General features: G+C 41.7%; 1 protein-coding gene across 9 annotated transcripts in view; it reads right to left on the bottom strand.

The window, feature by feature from the left end:
- The window catches only part of ndrg4 (NDRG family member 4), a 111,763-nt gene that overhangs the window by 17,322 nt on the left and 70,345 nt on the right, over positions 1-24,096 (bottom strand). For all 9 annotated transcript variants that reach the window (XM_033036076.1, XM_033036075.1, XM_033036074.1 and 6 more), the window contains 6 exons: positions 10,440-10,560; positions 8,447-8,509; positions 5,981-6,041; positions 4,831-4,917; positions 2,480-2,536; positions 403-506 (listed from right to left, as the gene is read on the bottom strand). In XM_033036076.1, coding sequence (XP_032891967.1) covers positions 403-506; positions 2,480-2,536; positions 4,831-4,917; positions 5,981-6,041; positions 8,447-8,509; positions 10,440-10,560 — 493 coding nt within the window. The remainder of the gene's footprint in view (positions 1-402; positions 507-2,479; positions 2,537-4,830; positions 4,918-5,980; positions 6,042-8,446; positions 8,510-10,439; positions 10,561-24,096) is intronic.

A 24,096-nucleotide genomic window follows, 5' to 3' on the forward strand; every position in this document is an offset into this window, starting at 1 on the left:
TCCTGAAGAAGGTTTGAAAAAGGTCTGAAGAAGGGTTTTGGCCTGAAACGTTGCCTATTTTCTTCGCTCCATAGATGCTGCCTTACCCGCTGAGTTTCGCCAGCACTTTTGTCTACCTTGTGAATGTTAATGAATATTGAGCAACCATCAATAAACTTTCACATTTCTGACCTTACCGGTGGAGGTGGGATACAGGTGAATAGGTCATTTAATTCATGTCATTAAGCAAATAAGGATTTAATGATGGTTGAAACTAGGACACTTTGTGATAAACTGTCTGTGACAGTGCACTGAAATAGAGGTAGTTGGTGACACGGAGAGAGGATCTCTGTAATACTAATGCCTTCCCTGAGATGTGTTAGTGGTGCCGTTGTTATACTGAGTACCACCTTGGACAATTACCTATTGTACATGTTCCAGAAGAGCTGCAGATTGCTCTGGTTGATGTTGGCTCCTATCTGCTGTCGCAGGCTCTGCACCAGCTCCGTATTGTTCATTAATTCCTCCTGACATGGGGATGGAAAACAATGTTACACAATACTCTGCTGACCAAATATTAAAGAGCCTACTGCCTTTTCCAGAACAGAATTTCTTAAATATTTTCAGAAGGCACCAATCACTGGGAATGCCTGGATGTGATCTACCTATGGCATCTCACCCATGTGTGCACACTTAGGAACTTCATCATTAGCTTACAATTACAAACATTACTCTGGGAGAGTGATAAGGGAAGGAGTAAAGATTTCATTGAAAACTGTCATCTTTACTTGGTCATTCTGATGGTCAACATCGAATTCAATAAAGGAAGCCCATACATTTATGTAGTAGCTTATCCAATCTCTCATGCACATCTCAAAATGCTTCTCACACTTTGGATGGCTTTGCTATCTCAGATATTTTGCAGACAGCAATATATGACAAAGCATTAATTTGTCTGCAGAGATGTTAGCCAATATGGATCGCCCAAGAGCAGCATTCATCGTTGTGACCTCGCTACCCACCCCCACCCAAGCCTGCCTTGCCATTCAATAGCATCATTAATGATTTACCCGGGGCATTAACTCTTCTTCTGTGCCAGTTCTTCGAAGTTCTCAATTTCTCGATCTTTCAAAAATGTATCTTCCTGCCCGTTAAATATCTTCAGGGATCTAGCATTCAGAACCTTCTGAGGTAGAGAATTCCAGAGATTCACCAAACTCTGCGAGAATACATTTCCATGTATCTCAGTTTATCTGACCATCCATCTCCTAATCTTGTAACTGTCTCTTTGTTTGCAACTCTTCCACTAGTGGAAACATAGGATCTTTAATCTTTCAATACGTTCAGGACTTCATGACAGGAAAACACTCTTATCCCACAAATTAAATGAATAAAACAAAGCAAATAACAATGGTTTACTGTCATCACTAATGTCAATGGAATAATCCACACTTCTTTCTGAATTTCCAGCAAATGCAACACTCATAGTTGGATGAACTCTGACATGCACAGCAATAGCCTGCACAGAAGGAGGTAACCGTTCCATAAATAGTAAAACTTTATTCAAATGGTCTATTGTATCCTGATCTTTATTCAATGAGGAGAAACTTGCTGATTTTGTTTTGCCAGACTGATATTGCAAACTGAGCACAAATCTCAGTTGTGGTTCTCAGGATGTGTAAAGTGCTGGTTTTCTACTAATGCATCATGCTGAAGGAAAATTCAGTTTTCATTTCAAATAGCTAAGTAAATAAATCCAAAATCCGTGCTGTTTCAGTCATTTCCAATCATAACTCCTGCAGTGTAACATAATTAATCGCACTATTTATTAACACATACATTTTAACCACCACACCATATTTTAGCTACTTTGCTTCAACCTAACAAATCACATCATAACACGTAGTAGATAGTGTGATAGGATACACTGCATGCTTAAATGTACCAAAATTGTTTAACCAAAGTGATTGCACTGTTCTTTAATATTCGGACTAACCTAATTATGGTATTGTATCTAATCGCCACTAATAGAATATATCCAAATTCTTACACTGCATCAGATTTATCACAATCAATTCTAAATTATTACATTGCATGCATCATATCTCCCTGTCATACTATTTCTCATTCTGGACTTTGAAATACATTTTAGCCTGACTTCAATGTAAATCTTTCCCTACATTGTGGACAATGCCCTTTCAGCTGCCCCAGTTCACCAGTTTAGGTCAGGTAGCTGGCCTGTAAAATGTAGACGAGGTCTGAAATTAAAAGTCACCTGTGGTCCTTACACCAAGGACCAAGGAGGCATTTTCCATCTGCCTACCAAACTCGAAATTAAAGTGAAATACATCAACGTTCAAAATAATTTTTTAAACCCATATCAGCAAATCTCAGGGGTTGATCATCCTGGGCTAGGTTTATTGCCATGGGTTGATGAAGTGTTTTATTAGATGATGTGGCAGGAAACAGGGCCTCTGGTGGTCATGCAGTATCAACTTACCTGGCTGCAGAGATGTGACAGGACGGTGTCAGGGAGAGAGCTGGTTAGACCCGAGAGCTGTCAACAAACAGAAGAGCAATGAGCTTCACTCTCCGCATTCTCCAAAATCTTGAAGGACAACATTTCTCTACACCAATCCATAATCTAAGCTAAACCTGAAGAGGAACCATGAATATGGATTTATACAGTGCTATTTTGAGCAATGCAAAAAAAACCCCACTAATTTAAATTGTAAAGATAACTTTCCGAATTTACACAAGCATAATAGGGGCTTGAATTTTTCAGCTGTGACTTTGGTTCACTTTTGAAGTCGATTTTTCCATTCTCAGTTCTGTTCAGTAAAATTTTACTTAGACATTTTAGTCATTCAAAGAACATTCAAGAGTATCTATAATGTGCAACTAAACTGGAATCTGTAACAATAATAATTAAGGACTCGGTCATTATTTCTTTGACACCATCCTCACAATTGTTCTGTCCAATTGTGAACATCTTTTAGTTTTTTTTTGACACCTTTACATTCAACTTTTACTGGCCTTATTGTTCCACTGACCTGCGCATCACATAAACAAGCAGGATTGCTCAAGGAATGATACAAGCAATTTCTTGCGTCAGAGATAATGGCCATTCTCACTGATCCTATGCCAGTTTTCAGAACAATATCATCTTCTTTCACCTCCACAACATCGCCATAATCAGACCCTCTCTCACACCTCCCGCTGCTGAAAGACTCATCCATGCTTTCATCTCCTCCCGACTGGACTACTGCAACTAACTTCTCCTTGGCATCAGCTCCACCTACATCAACCGACTCCAACTGGTCCAGAACGCAGCCGCCCGACTCATCACCCACACCAAATCCTGGCATCACATCACTCCAGTCCTCAAACAACTTCACTGGCTTCCCATCTCCCACCGGATCACCTACAAAATCCTGGTCCTCACATACAAAGCCCTCCACCATCTGGCCCCCCTATATCTCACTGACCTCCTCTACCCCTACCAACCCTCACGGTCCCTCAGATCCACATCAGCCGGTCTCCTCTCCATCCACAAGTCCAACCTCCGGTGTTTTGGGGATAGAGCCTTCTCCAGGGCAGCTCCCAGGCTCTGGAACTCCCTCCCCCAACTGATCCGCAATTCCGTGTCCCTCACCATCTTCCAGTCCCGCCTCAAGACCCATCTCTTCACCTCTGCCTATCCTTAGCCCCATGTCCCCCTCCCTTTTCATCTGGGCTTGATTTGCCTTACATGTTTTTCCTCTACTTGCTAAATTTATGTAAGGTGTCCTTGAGACTCTTGAAAGGCGCCCATAAATAAAATGTATTATTATTATTAATCATATTCTCCCACTTATACCCTGCAACCCATGTTCTTTTGCACACCATCAACTGCCATCTAATTCTTCTCACAAACATAAAGGGAATCTTTAAAAGCCAATCATCATGATGCCTGTTTAAAGCAAGAAAAATTATATTTCAAAAACAAAATGAATGACAATGTAAATTCTGCATAGCTATATTTTATGCTGCCATGCGTTTTATCCATAGAACTGAAACTCAAGCTATACAAGTCATAATTTAAACTCGTGAATAGGTTCTAGGTCATAAACCATTCCCAGGTACTAATTACTATACCTATTCAGGGTTCCCAAAATTTTGAGACTGGGAGGGCCATTTTCAGGTCTGAGTGAAAACAGACCTTAGTGGAGCTGTCATATTGGAGGGTCCAAGGTGTCCGCCTTCCTCCAAGTAGATGTTTGTTTTTATCTTTTCATTGTGATTAAAACTCAATGAATGGCCACTGCACTCTTCCCTTTAGCCCCTGCTCCTCACTACCCTCAAGGCTTACCTTCCCATATAATTCGTTCAACATCCCTCAATCCTGTCACTACCAACAGTGTATCTCTCCAAACCTAACCCACACCATTGTCTTCACCGACACTCTCTCTAAACCCTGGAAATTCTATCCCCAGTTCACAACTTGCTTTATGATCTCCAATGAAATTCCTCGTATGTTGCAAAACATACTTGGCGAATTAAGTGTGATTCTGATTCTGATTCTGAATTACTGCACCGAGCACTTTTGTGCCTGGTTGAATATCAGAGCTTCCTCTTTAGGAGTGCTTGTCTTCTGCGACCCACATTAAGATTTCCAATAGGCCACATCCCAAATGTATAAAACAATGCAGTCCTAATTGAAATTCCGAACCTAGACTCAGAGATTTGTTTACAAGCATTTAATTTAGTTGGAAAACACATTCATAATGCCTCTACTGTTTTTCAGCTTAAAATAGCAAGATGATGATATGTTTTATTATTTGTCGCAGTTAAATACTTATGTGTACTGACCTTAGTTGCTGCCCAGTCAATCCAACCCTTTCCACAGGGATCAATATTGATCAGGACCATCCCCTCCACCATATCTGGGAAAATCAACTGAAAGAGCACACAGTCAAGTAAGTCCAACAAAACCAGTGAGAGGGACATTAGATTGAGAGAGCTCACTGCACAAGAGATTCCTACACATTAAAGTTCATGAGAAGCCTTGCTTGACAGGCCAATTCAAGGCATACCTGCAGAGCTGCTACAGTTTAAGGGTGTTCGGTACTCAAGAACCAAGAATGTAATGAGTGCTAATATTATCAACAGACCTGTTTATGCATGTCTGAAATTCCTTTGGTAAATCAATTTTAAAAGACAGAAATTATACTCAAAACCATCTGTTACTGGTGTCCAGTAAAGCAAGTCAAAGAGAGTAGGTCCCATATCAAGATACAAAACGTAAATGATGTGTGCTGGAAAATATCAACACATCTGTCAATGTATGAGAGATAACGCAGTTTGATTTAAATGAAGTAGATAAAACTTCATCGGAACATTAAGCCATAATTTGGATAAACTGAGTAACATTTCCTGCTCCATAAACTCCTGCATTTAAATGTTCCTGTCATCTGTGAAGTGGCAAGACTTGCTTCCAGGCCCAAAGCTTACTGCCAAAAGGATTTATCAGCTATTGAGACAATCTGACTTGCTTTCCTATATGGACATGCAGCATTCAGCAAACGCAGTGTCACAACAATGTCACGCAGTGAACAGTCAAAATGACTGAAGAATTCTCACCAAAAGCAAATGAGGAAGTAAAAACTCTAAATTTTAGTAACAGTTCAAATATTTTTTAAATACAAAGTGAAATAAGAATTGGAATCTATTCACTCTCTACGCACCCTCTCTCTAACCATTCTCTGTAATCCGCTATACCAAATGCACTGTCCAGTCAAGTACCTGTGCAAGTTCCACAATGGACAGCAATAAAAGATCTGTAACTGGCCACAATACCACTCGTTTGTGGAAAGTGCTGAGGGCAGTTGGTAGAAGGGAGGCTAATAGTGGGGGTTCAGAGTGTGGAACAAATATCGCATGAACAATTTAAATTTAAGTAAATTTTACAAATCTACTGATATCACATTGCATGGCAGTAGCACAATGCTAAGAGACTCACTGCAAACTTGGCAAGGACATAGGCTCCAGCTCCCACTCCGATTCCAACAATACTCTTAAACCTGGAAGAAGGATAAGGAGAAACAAATACAATTATTCATTGGAACTGTCTTTGGAGTTGTAATATCTTACATTCGATATGAATTACCAAAGAGAAGGTTTGGCGGTTCTAAAGCACATTAAAGTGGATAAATCCACTGGGCCTGACCAAATGTATTCTCAGACCTTGTGTGATACAAGGGAGGAAATTGCAGAGCCCTGCAGAGATATTTGATTTATCTTTAGCCACAGGTCAACTTCCAGAAAACTGAAGGGTGGATAACATTGTACGATTATTTAAGAAGGGCAGCTAGGACAAGCCAGGCAACTACAGGATGAGCCTGATGGCAGTGGTGGAAAGGTTATTGGAAAGGATTCTTACTGACAAAGTCCATCAGCATTTGTATAGGCCCAGACTGATTAAGGATAGTCAGCACGGCTTTATGCATGGAAAACCGTGTCTCACAAATCTGATTGAGTTTTTTTCAAGGTGACCAATGTGGTGCAAATTATTTATATGGACTTTAGCTATGCCTTTGATGAAGTCACATGTGGTAATCTAGCCTGGAAGACAAGAATGCATGGAATCCAAGGTGAGTTAGCCAATTTGATTCAAAATTGACGTGGAGGAAGGAGTCAAATGGTCGTTGCGAAGGATTGGTTATCTAATTGGAGGCCTGTGACCAGTGGAGCCCTACAGAGGTCAATGCTGGGTCCACCGTAGTTTGTTTTCTACATTAATGATTTGGATGACAATGTACTTAAAATTGTTAATAAATTTGCAGATTACACTAAAATTGGTAGTATTGTGGACAAAGACAAAGAACAAAGAAATCTGGGAGTGCAGATACATGGCTCCTTGAAAGTGGCGAGTCTGGTGACAGTGAGATGAAAGCCTTTGGTGTGCTTGCCTTCATTGGGAAGTATATTGAGTACAACAGCTGGAACATCATGATGCAGTTGTACAAGTCAATGGTGACACTCCCCTTGTGTACTACACGGAGTACTATGTGCAGTTCCTGTTGCCGAGCAACGGGAAGAATGTCATTATGTTGGAAAAGGTACAGAAAAGTGTCACCAGGATGTTATCTGGACTTTTGGACATGAGTTATATGTAGAGGTTGGATAGTCTGAGCCTTTTTTCTTTGGAGCATGGGAGGCTGAGGGGTGACCTTATTGATGTGTACAAGATCATGAGATGCATGGATTAAGTGAACGCTCAAGTCTTTTTCCCCAGGGTAGAGAATTCTAAAACTAGAATTCATAGGTTTAAGGAGAGAGGGGAGAGATTTAAAAAGAACTGCAATGGCAACATTTTCACTTGTGTTTGGAATGATCTGCCAGCAGAAACTATAGTAGAAGAAACAATTACAACTTTTAAAAGACATTTGGAATAATTTATGAATAAAAAGGGTTTAGTGGGCCATATGCAGCAAATGGGTCTTGCCCAGTATGCCACCTTGGGATGTACAAGGTGGGAAGTGCCTGTTTCCATGCAATATAGCTATGCCTGAAGTATCACGAGGCCACCATGTTGCTCTGATCCTTCAGGAATCTCACAATACTTGCAAATCCACAGTATTGTGGGATACCTGAAGGATCAGAGCAATAGCTAAAGAAAAAGATAGTGACTTTTTAGAAGTATTAAAGATATGCTTAACAAATAAGGCATGCACGATAGTCTGCTTCCAAAATTTGGTCTATTAATATTCTCAATGCGGAACTTCAGAAATGGGGTTCAGAGCATATATTCCATAATATTAAGTAATTAGTGTTCAAAACTTAGGATATATTTTTACATCACTTCTCGGAGTCTTAAGAGTTAAGCAGCATAGAAAGAGGCCCTTTGGCTCAACTAGTCCATGTCAACCAAAGTTACTAGAGGAGCTCTAGTATATTTGATGTCAACCAAGGTGTCTATCTGCACTAATCACATTTTCCTGCATTCGGCCATATCTTTCTAAACCTCTCCAATCCGTGTATCTATCACATGTCTTCTAACCATTGTAATTGTACCACCCTCGAGCACTTCTCTGGCAGCTCATTTCATATACCCACCACTGCAAGAAGAAATTGACTCTCAGGTACACTTTAAATCTTTCCCCTCTCATCTTAAACCTATGCCCTCTAGTTTATGACTCCCCTACCCTGGGGAAAGGACTGTTACCATCCACCTTTTCTGTGCCCCTCAGAATCTTATCAACATCTTTAAAGTCATCCCGAATAATCCTTCGCTTCAGGGGGAAAAGTCCCAGTCTTTCCACTCTCTCTTTACAACTCATTTATTAGTGTTATGGATGCTTAGCAAATGCTAGTCATTACAGATATTAGGTGCTTAGCAACAAATTATATTTATTCGATATACTACATTCAGAACAACATAATTTAATTTGAGACATGGTGCTTAGCAACTTATAAGATGACTCACCCAAAATGTTGAACTACACTTGGCAACATGGCAGCTAGTTGATCCATGGTTGGGAACTGGTATCTGAAGGAAGAATACAGTGCATAAAATCAATTGGTATGGACATGGGCCTTCTTTATATCAGATGGGGGGCGAAAAAACTACTGCTGGAAACAACAATGAACATTGATATATCACAAAAATTACAAGTACTGGGACTCAAAAAACATGACAAAGTGGTGTTGGAGAGAGGTATCATTTTGCGGTGTCAGTGCAGTTCGGTTGGTAGCTCCACATTAAAAAAGTTGTGGGTTAAAATTTGAGCGAGTTGTTACAGATGCTTATTTTGGATGAGATGCCAAACAGATACCTTATTTGACTTTTGAAGTGGATGTAAGAAAATCTTATCAACCTACTTTGAAAAAGAGCAGGCAAGTTACCTCCAGTGTCCTGACCAATATGTATCCCTCAATCAACATCATTAAAATAGATTAATTGGTCATTTGAAACTTACTGTACAGAAAACTGTGTTTTGAGAGATTTTGAATGGGTCAGGGAAGATGCTCCATAAAAGGAAATGCATTCAATGTGTCAAATGGGATAGTCAAGGACGGAGTTAAAGGGAAAGAGAGTATAGGGATAGTTAATGACCCCAGAATTAACGGGAAAAAAAGCTCACAAAGGGATAGGAGAGTATGGCCAAGTGTAATAGGGATCGATGTGAAAGGTGAGATGCGTTAGGAATTAAAAATATTGTATATGAATGCACGAAGTATAAGAAGTAAAGTAGATTAGCTTGAGGCTCAGTTAGAGGTTGGCAGATATGACATTGTGGGGATTATTTAGATGTGGCTGCAGGAGGATCGGGCCTGGGAACTTAATATTCAGGGTTATACATCCTATAGAAAGGACAGGCAGGTGGGCGGAGGAGGGGGGGGGTAGCTCTGCTGGTGAGGGATGGAATTCAGTCCCTTGCGAGGGAAGACATAGGGACTGACGAGGTAGAGTCCCTGTGGATTGAGTTGAGGAATTGTGTAGGCAAGAAGACACTAATTGGTGTTATCTACAGACCCCCAATTAGTAGCCCGGATGTAGGGTGTAAGTTGCAGCAGGAGTTAAAACTGGCATGTAACAAAGGTAATGCCACTGTGGTGATGGGGGATTTCAATAAGCAAGTAGACTGGGAAAATCAGATCAGTTCAGGACCCCAAAAAAGAGAGTTTGTAGAGTGCCTCCGAGATGGATTCTTAGAGCAGCTTGTAATGGAGCCGACCAGAGAAAAGGCAATTCTGGATTTAGTGTTGTCCAATGAACCAGATTCTATAAGAGAACTCGAGGTAAAGGAACCGCTTGGAGGTAGTGATCATAATATGATTAGTTTTAATCTGCAATTTGAGAAGGAGAAATAGGAAGTGTCAGTGATGCAGCTGAACAAAGGGGACTATGAAGGCATGAGAGCGGTCACGGTGGCACAGCAGTAGAGTTGCTGCCTTACAGCAAAATGCAGCGCCAGAGACCCGGGTTCGATCCCGACTACGGGTGCTGTCTGTATGGAGTTTATATGTTCTCCCCGTGATCTGCGTGGGTTTTCTCCGAGATCTTCGGTTTCCTCCCACACTCCAAAGATGTTATGGTTTGTAGTTTAATTGGCTTGATTAAAATGTAAAATTGTCCAAGTTGGCAATATGCAGAGTACTGCCCTGCCGACTACAAACCTCAGCAGGTTCAGAAGGAGAGAAGAGCTGGCCAACAGATCACAATGGCAGCCAAAAACACCTGCTCAAGGATAATAAAGAATGGCCAATAAACCTATGAAATAATGAATAAAACAGAATTCTGACGAGTTGGTTACAGGCCAATATCATAATCAAAGGGATCAAATGGTTTATATAGTCATTGATAGACAATGAATCCAAAGGGTTGAATGATATAAAATATGGAGAGGGAACTATGACCAGACCGTGAGTATTATACCTCAAATTAAAGATTTGATACAAATGTCAGTGGGACTCACCCTGCAGGGAATTGTGAGGCATTTGTCTGCTGACCAGGAGCATCCACATGGCACACAACAAAGTGTTTAGTAATCTCCTGCATGTCCTCAAAGTTGAAGAATGTGTTGAAGCAGAGTTTATCTGGAAAATAAAGGAAAATAAGTACTCCATTAAATCTAGCAGTAGCTTTACGACTCCAGTTATAGAGAGGATCCTATGAATGAGAGTGGCAACATGCCCGCAGTTGCTTTAGTGTACCAAGGGAATATTGGACAAGGATCCAGATACCAGTACAACCAGCAATTTGTTGAAAATCAAAAATTCCAGCATGCGCAGTTTCTTGTGCTCCTCAACATAACAAAGACCTTTTTTTTTTTACTATGGTCATTCCCTCTTCTCCCTCTCCCATTTGTCGGAAGATACAAATGCTTGAAAGAACATACAACCGGATTCAGGAATAGCTTGTTCCCTGCTATTATCAGACTGTACATTATTTTTTGCACTGTTATTTTTCTCTTTGTACTACCTGTTGTACTTATATATGGCTTGATTATCCTCATGTATGATAGAATTTGATTTGACTGGATAGCAGGCAAAGAAAATCTTTTCACTGAATCTCAGTACAGGTGACAATAATAAACCAATACCCTTCAGAAAGATCATCACCTGGTTTAATGGCAATACCCAGTTTTGTGTTAACATCTCTTGTAAGCCACAGGTTCTTAATTTTTAACTCTGCTATCCATGGGATGTGGTATCAAGAGCAAGGAAAGTATTTGATGCTCATTCCTCAGATGATAGCGCCGTGCCATATTTTTGCACTTTTGCAAACATCTGTGGAATATGTTCCCAGATAAAGAATTGCAGGATTTTGCCCTAGAGATAATAAGGGATGGCATAATATGCTCTGGTCAGGAAGGTGCATGAATTGGAGGATAAGGTGTAGAGGTGGTGTTTTTCCTATGTGCTTTCTGCTCTTGTCCTTTTCGATTGTTATATCCCAGGTTTGGAGGGGCAGTTGAAGAAACCTTTAATGAGATACCTCAGTGCACTCTGTGCCTGATACAATCTGTAATCACATTATGCAAGTGATTGCAACTATTGACGCAGATGGGGTACTAATCAAAGACATTGCTTAGCCCTGGATTTTTAAAAATATATTCATTTGTCTGGATTTGGGCATACAAGACTGGCATTTATTAATCACCCCTAATTGCCCTTGAGAAGCCAGTGGTGAGGGTCAAACTTCTCGAGTGTTGTCAGAGATGCATGTGTGGGGTGTTCCACCACACTACTCATTTGGGTTGTGTAGATGATAGAAGACTTTGAAAACTCAGATGAATCACCCCCTTGCCTGTTTTGTCACTACATTGCATCAAGTGGATCGAGTTAAATTTGTTTTGATTCTGAGATTCTGAGATCCTGTGTTAATTAGGAATAAGATTGCAATTGAACACTAAATCAAAATGTTTAACCTTATTACAACGGTATGGTGTGTATAGTACTTACCATATTAGCCCAAGTCTAATTGTTGCTTAGGTTTTTCAATGCATTAATACAGACTGCTTCATTATCTGGAAAGCCCAGCTTGTCTGTCATCCTCATAGAAGAACAGCTATGCATTTGGGCGGTTGAAACCATTGCTCTTGCCATTGTCATCAATTCCTCTGCTGATCACACAACCCATCCTGAACAGTCTCGACACACTATATTCACTGTGTGATCAAGATCTTCTAATGGGTGAAGTTTCTCTGTGATGGTATGGGGATTTGGACAGATGCCACAAAGGAGTAGGGTGAGATAATATGTGAAAGAGTAGTGAGTCTAATGGTAAACACCTTTGTGAATTGCATCAAGGTGCATCAATGAGATTTGATTTGTGTGAGTGATTTCACCAACTGTAAAGTAATAGCTTGATTAGTCTGTCAAACCCCAAATCCCTTTCTACCTCTCCTTTTTATTAATGATCTAAATAGTAAAGCATAAGTATAAGTGCTTACATTCCAAAATGCAACTCACGTTGATGTAAATAATATGGGGAGATAAATTTGATTGAGGTTACCTGTAGAAAAGGCATGGAAAAGTATGAGCCATTGAACTGAAGCTGAAATTGGGGAGGTGAGAACAATCACCGGCCGGCTTTCTTAAACATATTTAGTTCTTGAATCCAAGAACAAATGACTCCCTCCTGAAGTTTTATATCCAGAGCTCCTCTTCACAAATGATTGCAGCTGGAAGATGTCCTGGTGATGAGGACAGGATGGAGCCTCAATTCTCTGTTTCTATATTCACCCCTGCCCCTCGTGTTGAAAGCCCTTTCACATTCACTGAGCCATTTGATCGGGTGCTGGAGGTCAATCGGAGGACACTGTGTAAATCTTCGGTAAAATAAAACAAAGCTTATGTGGGTTGCTAAATAGTTAAAGAACGACAACAGAATGTGTTCAGATAAGCCACGTGACAAAGCTGCATAAAGCTGGAGTCTGTATGAGTAAATAGAGTCATCAGTCACCCACCACTATGCTTTGATCAGGACTGTGTGTGTCCTTGGATACTGAAATGTGGCACAGCCACTTATCAGTCACTCACCACATTAAATAGTGCAGATCGTCTGTACTGGTGTACAAGCTCTGCTTATTTGTACAGTACAAAATATGGAACTGTTCCAGTATGCACAACCTACTCTGTCTCTGCAGGTGGTCTCTGTCCACAACAGTAAACATACTGTTCCTAGTCTATTTGCAGTCTGCAGATGAGTCTATAGCAGTATAAAGAATATCCCATTAGCAGTATAATGGGGCTTTCTCACGGGGCGACTTGAGGCAAGAGGTAACCAGAGTTGAACATCGTGGGAACCTCATACGATAACCGTACGGCATTCGTGGACCATCGTGGACCACCGTGGCGCTAACGGCAGGTACTCGTGTAACTTGTTGACTCGGGAGAAAAATCAAGCAAGCTTGAATTTCTCCAAGAGTGACTTGTACACTTAACCATATAACCATATAACCATATAACAATTACAACTTGTGGTTGAACATTGAAACATTATATGGACGTAGTGGCCAGTGCGATATCCGTAATAACTCTTGCGTTTACCGTGGGAACTCCTGCGAACGGTGAACCCGGAAGCTGGACAGAGGGGACAGAAGGTGAGTAAAAAAGGTGGTCTCAATATCGCCAATGGAACATGTGTCCATCGAGGACGTCCCACCTCATTGTCATTGTTGGAGAATCTTTTTCACTGGAACACTTGCAGAGATGGCTCCCAGAAAAGCTCAAAGAAAGGGGGTAAAGCATGTCAGAAAGGTTTTTGCCATGCAGGAGAATGAGGAGGAGACGCAGCAAGAGAGACAGGTGGAGAGGCAACAGGAGATGCCACAGATAACACTGCCTGTGGGCTCCTTGGAGCAGGGAGAGGGTGAGCAAGGTGGATTTCAGATTGCCTCCCCAGTAGCCGTTGTAGGAATAGCCTCAACAGACGCGTATATAAAGGGAAGATGGCAGAAGGTAAGGCCATATAACTTCACCAGGGAACAAGAGGGGGGACTTGTAGAATGGTACCAATTCAACGAAATTCTTTACGATAAATCCAGAGAGGATTACAGAAACAGGGAGAAAAAAACGGAACCTGCTAGAGACGAAGGCTGCGGAGTATCCCGGGTGCTCATGTGAGTATATATAACGATATATTAGTACATCAACAGGAAGACCATTTAATGTTATCCATGATTTAAAAACATACATTGCTATTGATGTAAAAGTGCTGTTTTTACAGTTAACTTAAACTTCTCTTATAAGTGTGTCTGTGCCCTGCAGCTGCAAAGTAAAAAAGTCGCAGACAGCTTTTACACGCTCTGTGTTTGAAGTTGGAATCATGTCTCCAAGAGCCATAAAATAAATTATGCATGAGTGCAGGCAATTTCCTCTTCGCTCAGCACATTAAGCAGTTTATCATATTGTCCAAATAGAGGTCTCCGTTGAAAGATGGGCTTCACCCAGTGAGACTTCCTGTTAATTCTCTTTTTAATTAATCTCACCCTTCTGCCTTCACGCAAGCATCCTCGATTCACATAGAGGGCTGCTGCATACAGCGCGTCAATGAAAAACACCACCATCCAGTACTCGAAACTACTTAGTACAGGCATGTCTCCAAATGAGCCAATTCAACCAAGGGAGGATATTTATAGTGTGTGAAAAAAAAAGTGACATCATTTGTGCCACGTGATGATTTAACAACACTTCACAGTTCACAATGTCATTCAAGATTTAACGGGAAAGCTCGGGAGACGGACAAGTCACTCGCACAAATAACAGAAATGCCGAGTACCCGTGGGAACTCTTTATCTACCCCCCGTTATATCGTGTGATATCGTGCTAGACCACGACCACTTCACTCTGGTTACATCTTGCGTCAAGTCGCCCCGTGAGAAAGCCCCATAAGGCTTGTGTCAATATTTTGTTTGCATCCTTAGTGGACACTAAAGCTGTCCATACCAAAAATATGTCTGTCTGCAGACATTAGACTTGTCTCCCTTTTTAAAAATTGAACCCAATGTACAACCAGCTGATCGATTTTAGAGAATTGCATCTGCACTTGAGCTTTGTATTCACGACTGTGACTGAGAACTGCACTCATGATCTTCGGGTTTCATCTGCAGAGTTCTCAAGGTGACCCACACTGCACCACAAATAACATTACAGCACCATTAAAAATTAAACACAAAACCCATTATCTGTAGAAATGATCAATTACTGGCAACTTGAAGGACTGGCTCAGCTCCTCTCAGCCCAACAACCCCATTTCCATAATCTTGCAATGTTAAATTCCTCACGGCAGCAGCCAGTCACAAACAGCAGCAGCTGCCCGTGTTCTGCATCTTAATAACCTTCTGCACCAAAGCAGATTCAAGCAATGTGTTCTGACTGCTAAAACAGATTTAAAAGGACAGGGATATACTTGGCCACAATCGTTCCAACAGTAGGTCAGAACCTGTTGGCCAGTGACAATGATTTAACTTCTTCATTTGGCCTATTTGTGGCCAGTTGGAGCCAGCCCAGCAATTAACTCAGAACAGAGTGCATGAGGAAGCACCTCCCTCGAGTTGAAATTTAGTTGTCCGTAAACAGTCCCGCACTGATAGGATGCTTCAAGTGAATGTTTGAAAATGTACATAAATATCTGTGCATCCAAAAGTTCTTTGTTCTAGTTCCAAACACGATTGCTTACATTTATCCAATCTCAAATCCATTTACTATTCCTCAGCCCCTTGCATTAAAGGGACCCCAGCCCAGATGAATGATGCCTCAGATGCATGACTTTGTATCACCAAACTTTCGAATGCTACCAGCAGATTCCTGTCACCATTGCTCGCAGTTCATCGAGAACCCAAAGTCTGATGATAACCTTGGCAAGGTCATAGTTTGATTCTACTGTAGAATTGAGTACTAGGAATTAAATACTAGGAATCAAAAGTTATTGAAGTGGTGTGGGGTGTTGCAGATGTAGGTTGGAAGGGGCTGGACAAGGGTGGACAAAATAGAATCATGATATTTGAATGGGTTTGGCAGGGTAGGAGCAGGCATAAGCAATGGGTCTGCCAAGGTAGTTTTGCTTGTGCATTTTGGGAAGGAGTTTGAAACGGGCAGAGCAGGGAGCCAATGTGATCAGAAATGTTTGGGAGATGGTGGATTGGTACATGTCTATGAGGTCATGTTGAACGGTAGATACGAGGCGTCCAAAAACTGACGTCCAAAAACTTGAATTCTCTGCCACAGAAGGTAGTTGAGGCCAGTTCATTGGCAATATTTAAGAGGGAGTTAGATGTGGCCCTTGTGGCTAAAGGGATCAGGGGGTATGGAGAGAAGGCAGGTACAGGATACTGAGTTGGATAATCAGCCATGATCATATTGAATGGCGGTGCAGGCTCGAAGGGCCGAATGGCCTACTCCTGCACCTATTTTCTATGTCTATGTCTATGATGCCTGGCCTCAGCACAGTAGAGATCTCCCTGCCAGACTACAATAGCACCTCCCTTGTCAGCAAATTTGAAACAAACTCACTTGTATCCTCCTACTGCTTGCCAGGCCACACCCCACCCTCACCTCTCTTTTCCAGCTTCCCCCCAACCCCCACCAAATTATCATCTATCTATTCTCTTCACAGATGTTGCCTGACCCGCTGAGTTGCTCGAGTACTTTGTGTTTCGCTCTTCCTACTGTTTGCTTGGAAGATATCTCTGCTCATCCGGGAACAGATATTAATGAATCAGTCTGACAGTTTAGAGGCAATGGATGAGTAGGATGGAATACAGTGATTAACATAAGTATAATGAGTATTTTTCACACTCATATAGTTTCTTCACCAAAGATCTGTCTCTCTTTGACATCGCTGGTGATCTGCCACTTCACAATTTTGAGATCTGAATGATCAGAATTTGCACCTGTCCAGATAATTCATAATCATTGGATAACTGGCTAAACAATTGACCACAGAGCTCGCATCAAGTATATCATAAAAGCTCCCAGTGCTAGTGCAATCAGTTAACACCTCCCATAGAATATTTCATCTCAAATAACATTAATATTTCTGATTTTTATTCAAAAGCTTAAATAGTAAAATGAATTTATATTTTCCTTCCACTTGTGGCCCATGGATTTTTCCCCTTCTGTAGTCACAATTGCTTACAGTCATGATGGAGCCTCACAACAGATGGGTTAGAACTACAACTCTCAAGCACAGGCATTTGCAATTTGTCAAACAGGACGCACAACCTTTCCGCCTTCTGCTTTGCAATTCCCTGTTGTATAATATGGGAATTTTAGCAGAAATTACAAAGGCAGGATGAAAACTTCAGTTCTAACACTGTATATCCCTTACCCCCAGTACAACTCATGCATCAGATACCTGACTGCAATGTATCTCTTTCAGGATTCTTTAAGATTAAAGAACCAATTTTATGAACAGACTAGACTAAGTGGTTAGTTGGTTAGTTAGAAATAAAATGATAGTTAGAAATAAAATGAAGATATTAATTGACCAATTTCACAAGATGGTTTGTAGTAGTAGTGATACTTTGCTGAATAGCACTTTGGAAAAAAGAAAAATATTGATGGGTTAGATTGCTGAGCTGTTTGATGGTTACTAATTCTTTGCTGCTCCTTTGGTTCCTTAACATTTAATCAGTTAGATAAATGGACGATTGAAACCAGTGATATTTAACCAGTAGGCATGTGATCCTTTGAGGTGCGCCATCCTGGGGTGTGACACTTTTGATGTAGGGTGCTTAAAAGCTACATTCTCAGTTTTGTTTAAGGTCAGGAATATACAAAAGGTCGAGGACTTTACAGTTGTATTGATATAATCATTGGAAACATTTTATCTATAATATGTTAAAATCTTATATCAACATGTCATATATGCTTTATGCATGGCACCTCAACCCTGTTCTATTGTAAATTCCTATATTGAAATGGCAAATTAAAAATGTCAACCCTATTTCAACCTGCATCCTGGAATAGACCTCGAGTTTGTGATCGACTGGGCAAGTGTCTGGTTTTGAGGAGCAGACCCACATAAAGCATCAATTAATATGTTGCTGGGCTGTAATTATTTGTAAACTATGCGTTTGTGCAGTCACCACAGTTTCAGTATCGGCTCAACGCTGGAACTGGAGATATTACAATCATAATTAGTGTAATGAAGGTCTGTCTCCAAGGTAACACCTGCGCATAAACGACTACACAAGGATTAACAGTATGTGGGCAAAGTGACCATTAAACACTCATTCTCTACCAACTGACCTTTTCTGATACGGTAATTGCTTTCATGATTGGCTCAATATGCCACAACATGTGACTATGGCAGCTTTAACCTTTCACTTCCAAAATACCAAGAAATAAATGCTGCAGAGGACGTCCATTTACATATTTTACGGGTTATTTACAGTATTTAGGCTTACAAACTTAAAAAAAAATGTCTTGGGAGTCTTCAGGAATGAAACATTAATCTGCAGGACACTGCTGGAGCAACCGTAAGGACGTAATATATATTTTTTCCATTTCGGTAGAGATTTCACTTTTCATTCCAAGTATCCACTCATTAAATTCCGTGGTGTTTATGTACACATTTTTAATAAAATCCTTCTCCCCCCCCCCCCCCCCCCCCCCACTCACTCATTTTGTCGCCTCCTACTGGACAGCGACCATAACGGCTGCTGGCGCCCGCATCTCGCCTCAAAGACGCCATTTAAAAACAGCCGCACTGCTGATTCCTGAGCCGCTTCAGTTGGAGGACCACGTCTCCCGTGGGGGCTACGGGTAGGGAACGGCTGCGTTGGGGGAGCAGACCCAACGGGTCTGCACTTGGTCTAGTATAGACATAAAGGTAGACCTTTGCCCTTGTTTGCTTGCATCAATCACACATTACGGAATGCACTGTATTCTGGTCCTGGCATCATTTTCATTGACTGCTATGAATTGGGATTACATTTCAGAGTAGATGACAATGTTACATCGTACTAGATAAAGCAGTCCATTGTTGCCTGTGCTTAAATTACCCCTCTGCAGGGTGGGAATAATTGGGGTCTCAATTTATTGCTGGGGTCAGGTTTGGTGTATGTTCAGAGAGGCAGTGCTCCATGTGGAGTTCAGCATCAGAGGGTGACACATTCTGGACTTCCAATGAGCCATTTGTGTCTCAGACATTATTTTGAAGTGTGGTGGCTCCCTTTGGAACTGCTGGCTCCTGCCAGGAAGATTTGTGCCCCTTTGCAATTCATGCTACTGAATTATGAAGGATCTGTATGACTGAAATGACTGGGATAACATGTGTCAAGCTTAGTCAAGACTTAGCAAGTAACAGCAGGAAGGTTTTGCTACAGTACTTTTGGTCACCAAAGCAGAAATGTATTGGAAGAACAGCCAGTTAAGTAGCATCTGTGGAAAAAGAAACCAGTTAACATTTTGGGTCAAGTGTTCTTCCTTCGAACATGAAATGTATCTTTGAACAGCCAAGCCAAGAAGAAATATATCTCAAGCTGCTCAAACAAACACAGGCTCTGACCATGATTTTCCAATCCTTCCTTGCAACAGAAGCAGTGGCAGAGAATTGAAGAAATGCTAACATTGTCCTCTTGTTTAAAGAAAGAGGCATGGGCAAACCAAACACATACATGGCAATTAGTTTAAGAAGGAACTGCAGATGCTGGTAAATCGAAGGTAGACAAAAGTGCTGGAGGAACTCAGTGGGTGAGGCAGCATCTATGGAGTGAAGGAAATAGGCAATATTTCTGGTCGAAACCCTTCTTCGTGGCAATTAGTACAACTTTGGCTGTGGGCAAATGATTATAATGGACAATATAAACCTTCATTTAGAAAAGCACAGAATAAATCATGGACAGTCAACGTGGATTTGTTAAGGAAAAGCCATATCTGGCTATGTAATGCTGAGTGTCAATGATGGTCTGCACGTGTTTCAGCATGGCATTGTACAAAATCTAAAATGCTATTCTGGTCATTAAAACAAATGCCCATAGGATCCAAACATTGGATTGGATCCAACATTGACTCTGTGTCAGAAAGCAAAGAGGAATGATTTATGGATGATGACTGGTAGGTTCCCAAAGATAGGTTTCCATTAGCTCAACATCTGGTTAAGTGCTTGGTCAATTACTGGTTACTTCAAAAAATTATGTGAATCAAAAATAGTGGTAACTGGGGGAAAATAGGTCTGTGGGGCCAGCTCAAAGTATGGTGTGCATTTGGATCAATGCACTCTGAGTGCAGAATCCATGGAATATGGACTTTGATGATGTTAATCTAGCAGTGACAGAGTGAATTACATTTATTAAATCAGCTAAATCAATCATTTTAAGAAAGGCACGGCAGACAGTGTGTTGAAGCTGCAGTATCTGGGAATTCATAGAAACCATCGCGATCCATGGCAACCACATCTTAAGTATCTACTGCTTGAGAAATGTTGGCTCAGGATGGATGAGCCAAAGTCTGTGATTATGACATATGTACAGTGCATTCAGAAAGTATTCAGACCCCTTCATTTTTTCCACATTTTGTTACGTTACAGCCTTATTTTAAAATGGATTAATTTCATTTTTTTTATCATCAATCTACACACAATACTCCAGAATGAAAAAGCGAAAACAATAATTAAAAAGAAATAACTGAAATATCACATTTACATAAGTATTCAGACCCTTTGCTACAACACTCAAAATTGAGCAAAATTGTCCGTAGACCTCCGAGACAGGATTGTGTTGAGACACAGATCTGGGGAAGGGTATAAAACAATTTCTGCAGCATTGCAAGTCCCGAAGAGCACAGTGGACTCCATCATTATTAAATGGTAGAACTTTGGAACCATCAGGACTCTTCATCGAGCTGGCTGCCTGGCCAAACTGAGCAATCGGGGGAGAAGGGCCTTGGTCAGGAAGGTGACCAAGAACCCGATGGTCACTCTGACAGAGCTCCAGAGTTCCTCTGTGGAGATGGGAGAACCTTCTAGAAGGATAACTATATCTGCAGCACTCCACCAACCAGGCCTTTATGGTAGACTGGCTAGACGAAAGCCACTCCTCAGCAAAAGGTACATGACAGCTCGCTTGGAGTTTGCCAAAAGGCATGAGAAACAAGATTCTCTGGTCTGATGAAACCAAGATTGAACTCTTCGGCCTGATTGCCAAGCATCACATCTGGAGGAAACCAGGCACCACTCATCACCTCACCATAACTACGGTGAAGCATGGTGGTGGCACCATCATGCTGTGGGGATGTTTTTCAGCAGCAGGAACAGGGAGACTAGTCAGGATCGAGGGAAAGATAAACAGAGCAAAGTACAGAGAGATCCTTGATGAAAACCTGCTCCAGAGCATTATAGACCTCAGACTGGGGCGGAGGTTCACCTTCCAACAGGACAATGACCCTCAGCACACAGCCAAGACAACGCAGGAGTGGCTTTGTGACAAGTCTGTGAATGTCCTTGAGTGGCCCAGCCAGAGCCCGGTCTTGAACCCGATCAAACATCTCTGGAGGGACCTGAAAATAGCTGTGCATCGACACTCCCCATCCAACCTGACAGAGCTTGAGAGGATCTGCAGAAAAGAATGGGAGAAATTACCCAAATACAGGTGTGCCAAGCTTGTAGCGTCATACCTAAGAAGACTTGAGGCTGTGATCGCTGCCTCAACAAAGTACTGAGTAAAGGGTCTCTTAAGTAAATGTGATATTTCAAAAAAGCAGAATCTCTCATGACATTTAGGCAATACTTGGATGTGTACTGGAAGAGCCATGATCTACAGGGTTATGGATCAAGTATGGAAGGTGTGCAGCAATCTTTTGACTGGCACAGACACAATGTGACAAATGACCTTTCTCGGTCTCGTCATTTTTCCATTGTTCTAAATGAACAAAGAAAATGTAATATGGTACCATTCACAAATACTGGAATCTTTTTTCCAGTATTAAAATAACAATGATATTCCCTTAGAATTTAATTGAATTATTTGATTATTTGTGTTCACACAATTCTATCTCACTGCTGTGGTGCAAAAATACAGTCAACCCCAAAGTGCATTGAATGACTATAATAAGGAAATGTCGGAAATGTCCTCGTTCTTCAGGGAACGGGGATTCCCCTCCGCCACCATAGATGAGGCTCAGACCAGGGTCTCATCCATACCCCGTAACACTGCTCTCTCTCCCCATCCCCGCACACGCAACAAGGGCAGAGTCCCTCTGGTCCTCACCTTTCACCCCACCAGCCGGCAAATACAACACATAATCCTCCGCCATTTCCGCCACCTCCAACGTGACCCCACCACTCGCCACATCTTCCCATCTCCCCCCATGTCTGCCTTCCGCAAAGACCGCTCCCTCCGCAACTCCCTCGTCAATTCTTCCCTTCCCTCCCGCACCACCCCCTCCCCGGGCACTTTCCGTTGCAACCGCAAGAAATGCAACACCTGTCCCTTCACCTCCCCCCTCGACTCCATTCAAGGTCCCAAGCAGTCGTTCCAGGTGCGACAAAGGTTCACCTGTATCTCCTCCAACCTCATCTACTGCATCCGCTGCTCTAGATGTCAGCTGATTTACATCGGTGAGACCAAGCGTAGGTTGGGCGACCGTTTCGCCGAACACCTCCGCTCAGTCCGCAATAACCTACCTGACCTCCCGGTGGCTCAGCACTTCAACTCCCCCTCCCATTCCCAATCCGACCTCTCTGTCCTGGGTCTCCTCCATTGCCAGAGTGAGCAACAGCGGAAATTGGAGGAACAGCACCTCATATTCCGTCTGGGGTCCTTGCGTCCTTATGGCATCAACATTGAATTCTCCCAATTTGGCTAGCCCGTGCTGTCTCCTCCCCTTCCTTCACCCTCTAGCTGTCTCCTCCCACCCTCCCATCCGCCCGCCCTCGGGCTCCTCCTCCTCCTCCCCTTTTTCCTTCTTTCTTTCCCCACCCCCCATCAGTCTGAAGAAGGGTTTTGGCCCGAAACGTCGCCTATTTCCTTCGCTCCATAGATGCTGCTGCACCCGCTGAGTTTCCCCAGCAATTTTGTGTACCTATAATAAGTGTAATGTGTCGGAAGGAACTGCCGATGCTGGTTTAAACCAAAGATAAACACTGGAGTAAAAGCTGGAGTAACTCAGCGGGACAGGCAGCATCTCTGGAGAGAAGGAATGGGTGATGTTTCGGGTTGAGACCCCTTTTCAGACTGGTTAGGGATAAGGGAAACGAGAGATATAGACGATGATGTAGAGAGATAAAGAACAATGACTGAAAGAAATGCAAAAAAGTAGCGATGATAAAGGAAACAGGCCATTGTTAGCTGTTTGTTGGGTGAAAATGAGAAGTTAGTACGACTTGGGTGGGGGAGGGATAGAGAGAGAGGAAATTCCGGGGTTACTGTGTTATAATGTGTTTAGTTAGTTTCAAAAATAAAGCCTCGGCTGAAAGGTACTTCATAGCAGTTCTCATCTAATTTAAAGGAAATCAAGTCACAATTAGAATTATTATCCAAATTACTGGATGTTAGTCATCTGTTAAACAACTCCATTTCTACTGCACCAATTATAAATTCCACACAAAAAAAATAAAATTTCTGAATCGGTAATATGCAATAGGAAAAAGCAGATTTTCAAAGGGGGAATTTTAGCTGGAAAAAAGGATCCCTCTTTGTTGTGTATTTGGTGCTGGAAACGGACTTTAAATAATACTCGGACACAGGAGTAAACTAACGAGCTACTTTATTTCAGGACGCCACGAAGAGTCTCTCCTGCGCATGCGCCAATTGCGCAAGACCTTAAATATGTTAATCATATTTCATACGCAGCATTACTCCCCCTTTACTTGGAGGCAGGTAACACAATTTCACCTTCACGGTATATGCTCCTTACCTAAAATATAATTGACTAATACAGTTCCAAAATTGTATTATTAAAGTCATCTTACAATACATCCTATTAACCGCAATAATCATACCTAAACTTAGCACTTATAATTTTACATTCCACCCATCTTCCTTAAACCAAATACATTACACCTTGCTCTCTATGTGATATCATTTATAAAGAGCAAAATCCTCAAATCTTTTGGGTGTTCTTTTTGTCCTATCAGACCTGCGTCTCTCTGGCTGTGTCGGACTTTGCCCGTTATCTGAGTCA

The sequence above is a fragment of the Amblyraja radiata genome, chromosome 17 (assembly GCF_010909765.2).
Source record: "Amblyraja radiata isolate CabotCenter1 chromosome 17, sAmbRad1.1.pri, whole genome shotgun sequence".
Lineage (NCBI taxonomy): Eukaryota > Metazoa > Chordata > Chondrichthyes > Rajiformes > Rajidae > Amblyraja > Amblyraja radiata.